We start from the raw sequence: 3442 nt of genomic DNA on the forward strand, positions 1-3442 counted from the left end.
GCTCGGCCATCTGCCAGCCACCGCCTCCCGCCACCATGAGGACGAGACGTGGAGACGTGGACCTGCTCTCCGCAGACATGTCCAGGCTAAATGTAAGATCATATCAGATTACACAGTTTGGCTACACTTTATTTCTATAGTCCATTCTAGACATTCTACTTACTATGAGTATCTTTGCAACTCCATGTCAGCTAGCAGTCATTAGAGTATTAGTACACTCTAAAAAATGCTGGATTGTTTCAACCCAATTTTGGGTCAAATATGGACCAAACCGGCCGTTGGGTTAAATTCTTAAATTACATGTTTAAGCCAATGTTTGGGTTTGTCCATATTTGACCCAACATTGGGTCATTTTTAGAGTGTAGGGTTAGTAGAGTAAGTTGGCATGGGGTTGCAAAGTTACTAATAGTTAGAAGAATTGTTTGAAAAAATCTATATTGTTAAAAGCGCTATATAAATGAAGGTGACTTGACTTGACTAGAATGTCTAGTGGACTATTGAAATAAAGTCTAAATCTAAAGTTTTAACATAAAACAAACTAATAAACTTAATGTGATGCATATATATGGTATATACGGTTAAATATGGAACAGGCAATATTCAGTTAGTTAAATAAAATGTAAAACAATCTGGATGTGTTGGTGATAAATATATAAACCTGGTTATTGTGTTGAAAACACATTCAGTTTATTAGTACTATTACAGAAATTGTACCTGTTTCACATTATGTCTATTAGTTTGTTAAAACTGTGTAATTCAAATGGATTAAACAATTATATGCAATTTTAAAAAAAACGTTTATCGTCGTTTTTAATGTAAAATCTCCCTTTGAACGTGTAATATCACAGACAGTGCAATTAATGAATGTCTAATAATCACAGAAGAGCACATTTGAGCAGATCCAGGATGAATACGTCAGTGAAACGTGAGTTCCATATTGGGCGGTGAAACACGAGGAAGAGACTTTCCACAAACATTCCAAAACATGAAGCGATTCTTTCACTTTCTTATGACGCATGAATTCACACCATTCCATAATCATTCATAACATCAGTCCTTCGCCTGCGCTTCTCTGTCCTCTGCATATGACTTGGCTATTTCAGTATTTATAGATTTTTTTTATTTTAGAAAAATAGTTTTTATTTAGTTAAAGTAGGGTTCAAAGTCTGAGGCCGCTCATGAAATGCTTTTATTTTGCTTTATTTATTTCAAATAAACACAGATGAACAGGATTTGAGACAATCCAAAGAGCCTTAGTTCATTAGTGACCTAGAAATAGTGCATTATCTTTAAAAAAAATCTTATTTATTTGATAGCATTGTTTTTTTTAATATGGGCTTCCTCAGTGTTTCTGTCTTGTTTTCCAGCACAAATATCTAAACATTCTTAAATCAGACATTTACTGGAGAAGCAACATGACAGAAGATATTATTAAGTCTTGTTTTCTGACAAATTCATCAAGGTTTTGCTTAAAACAAGTAATAATATCTGCCAGTGAAGTCAGGAAAATTATTAATAGTCAAAGTTCAAAGGCAAAACAGATTTTATTTTTTTTAGATACTTTCTCTTGCTTGAGCGCAAACTCAATTTTGATTATTTTTTTAAAATATTATTATTATTATTTTTTTTTATTTTTTATTTTTTTTATTTTTTTACAATTATTTATATTACACACACAATCTATATATATATATATATATAAACCTGGTCCCAGTCATGTTTAAATAGCCATAAGAATGATTGTATAAGATTCCTTCTTGGACACACAATGTTGTTGTGTGGTTTCCCTTTTCTCCTGGCCCGTGCCGGATGATGCCGGTGTATTCCAGGTCAGAAGTGTGTTTTCAGAGCTTGTGTGTGTGTGTGTGTGTGTGTTCCTGCAGACAGGTGTCTGAGACGCTCTTCAGTTTGACCTGCTTTGTCTCTTCCACTACTGGCCTCAACAGAGTATCACACACACACACACACACACACCAGGCCAGGTCTGGATCTAGGTCACAGAGGTGTGTGTGTGTGTGTGTGTGTGTGTGTGTGTGTCGAGGGAGGGGGTCTAATTGGGTTGGGACCAGATTGCTCATTAAAAGCCCATCCAAGCAAAAGTCCACTGGTGTGTTTTCAGTGATCCAACCATCTGTTTTTTTTTACTCAGTTGTTCAACTCTATTCAGATTGTCTGCGATCCTCCTTTGTCTGCCGGAGGTGTTGATGTGAACGTTTGGGCCCGAAAAGCTTCCAGTGTCCCGATTGGATCACCTTCAACTAATCCTGGCGGTCACATGATTAAAGCCAGATGCTGATTGGTTAGTTTCTGCTACTCAAAAGTCTGGCGCAGCCGAGCGAGGACAGTGTGAGTTACAGGAGCCAACGCGTGTGAGATATCAGAGGATCTGCTGGTGGACTTTATGGGAACGGGAGAGAAAGCAGACGAGATGACAGAGTGAAGCTCAGCGGGACACAGAGATGACCTGACCAAAGACATCCAGGATCCAACAGCTCGACCAATGTGAAGTGAGTCCAGTATTAATATTAATATTAATATTAATGATAGGAAGCATGTTGTGATCTTCAGGTCTGGTTTGGGATGGATGATGTATTCTTGAGATGTAAGTGGATAAAGTTAAAGCTTTTGTGAATGGCTCATCACTAGCATTTATTTATTTGATTTGTCAAAAACTTTAGTTTAGTTTTAGTTATCTTTTTAAATTGTAATTTGGAATGGTCACTGTGAAGTTTAGTAAAACATTTTATTACATGACCAAAATAAAGTGAGTTTGTGTTTAAAACAAATATCTGTCTGTGGAGTCAAAGATCATTCTCCATTGGCAGATATCTGTTCTTGTTTCAAGCTCAAACTCATTTTATTCCACATCTGGCCTACGAACTCAATAACAGGGCTACATGTGGTACAACAGAGACTAGTTGCACAAGAATACATTGCATTTCTCATAAATATCGAGTTGGCATCACACCACTGCAATCATCAGTAATTAGTTACCTAATAGTTGAATACGATTGTTCACCGTTTCTGAAGAAGTTTGTGCATTGCTGGCCTCAGGGTTGGTTCACAGTATGAGAAAACAACTAGCATATGCTACCTTGTATTGTGACACACACGTATATTGTATTATGCAAGGCATGTATTGCATGATTGGAGACCTGAGAGGAAATGTGTGTATGCCTAAAGACACATTTTTCTTTTTCTTTAGAACTAACCAATAAAGCAAAAGGAGAACCAAAGCAACTCGAACCAAAGGAGAACACACCAAACAGAAAACAGCGTGTGTCGACCGCAGGAGTGAAGATGAAGCTGGAAGCGTCTCTCGAGGACATGAGCGAGTGGAGGGAACTGGACTTTGCGATGAACTGCACATATATCGTCCAGGACCAGGCGTGCGAGCCGAGCTTCAGGCTCCCGAAGGCCATGACCTCGATCCCACGAAACC

At 37.7% G+C, this 3442-nt stretch overlaps 1 protein-coding gene across 1 annotated transcript in view; it reads left to right on the forward strand.

Moving 5' to 3' along the window:
* The first annotated feature begins 2343 nt into the window (after nt 1-2343).
* Nucleotides 2344-3442, forward strand: part of prdm1b (PR domain containing 1b, with ZNF domain) — a 14001-nt gene continuing 12902 nt past the window's right edge. The window contains exons 1-2 of the mRNA XM_084130255.1: nt 2344-2507; nt 3206-3442. The exon at nt 3206-3442 is cut by the window's right edge and continues 29 nt beyond it. Of these exons, the coding sequence (XP_083986381.1) occupies nt 3301-3442 (142 nt within the window). The 5' untranslated portion in view covers nt 2344-2507; nt 3206-3300. The remainder of the gene's footprint in view (nt 2508-3205) is intronic.

This window comes from Abramis brama (genome assembly GCF_963993115.1).
Source record: "Abramis brama genome assembly, chromosome: 12".
Lineage (NCBI taxonomy): Eukaryota > Metazoa > Chordata > Actinopteri > Cypriniformes > Leuciscidae > Abramis > Abramis brama.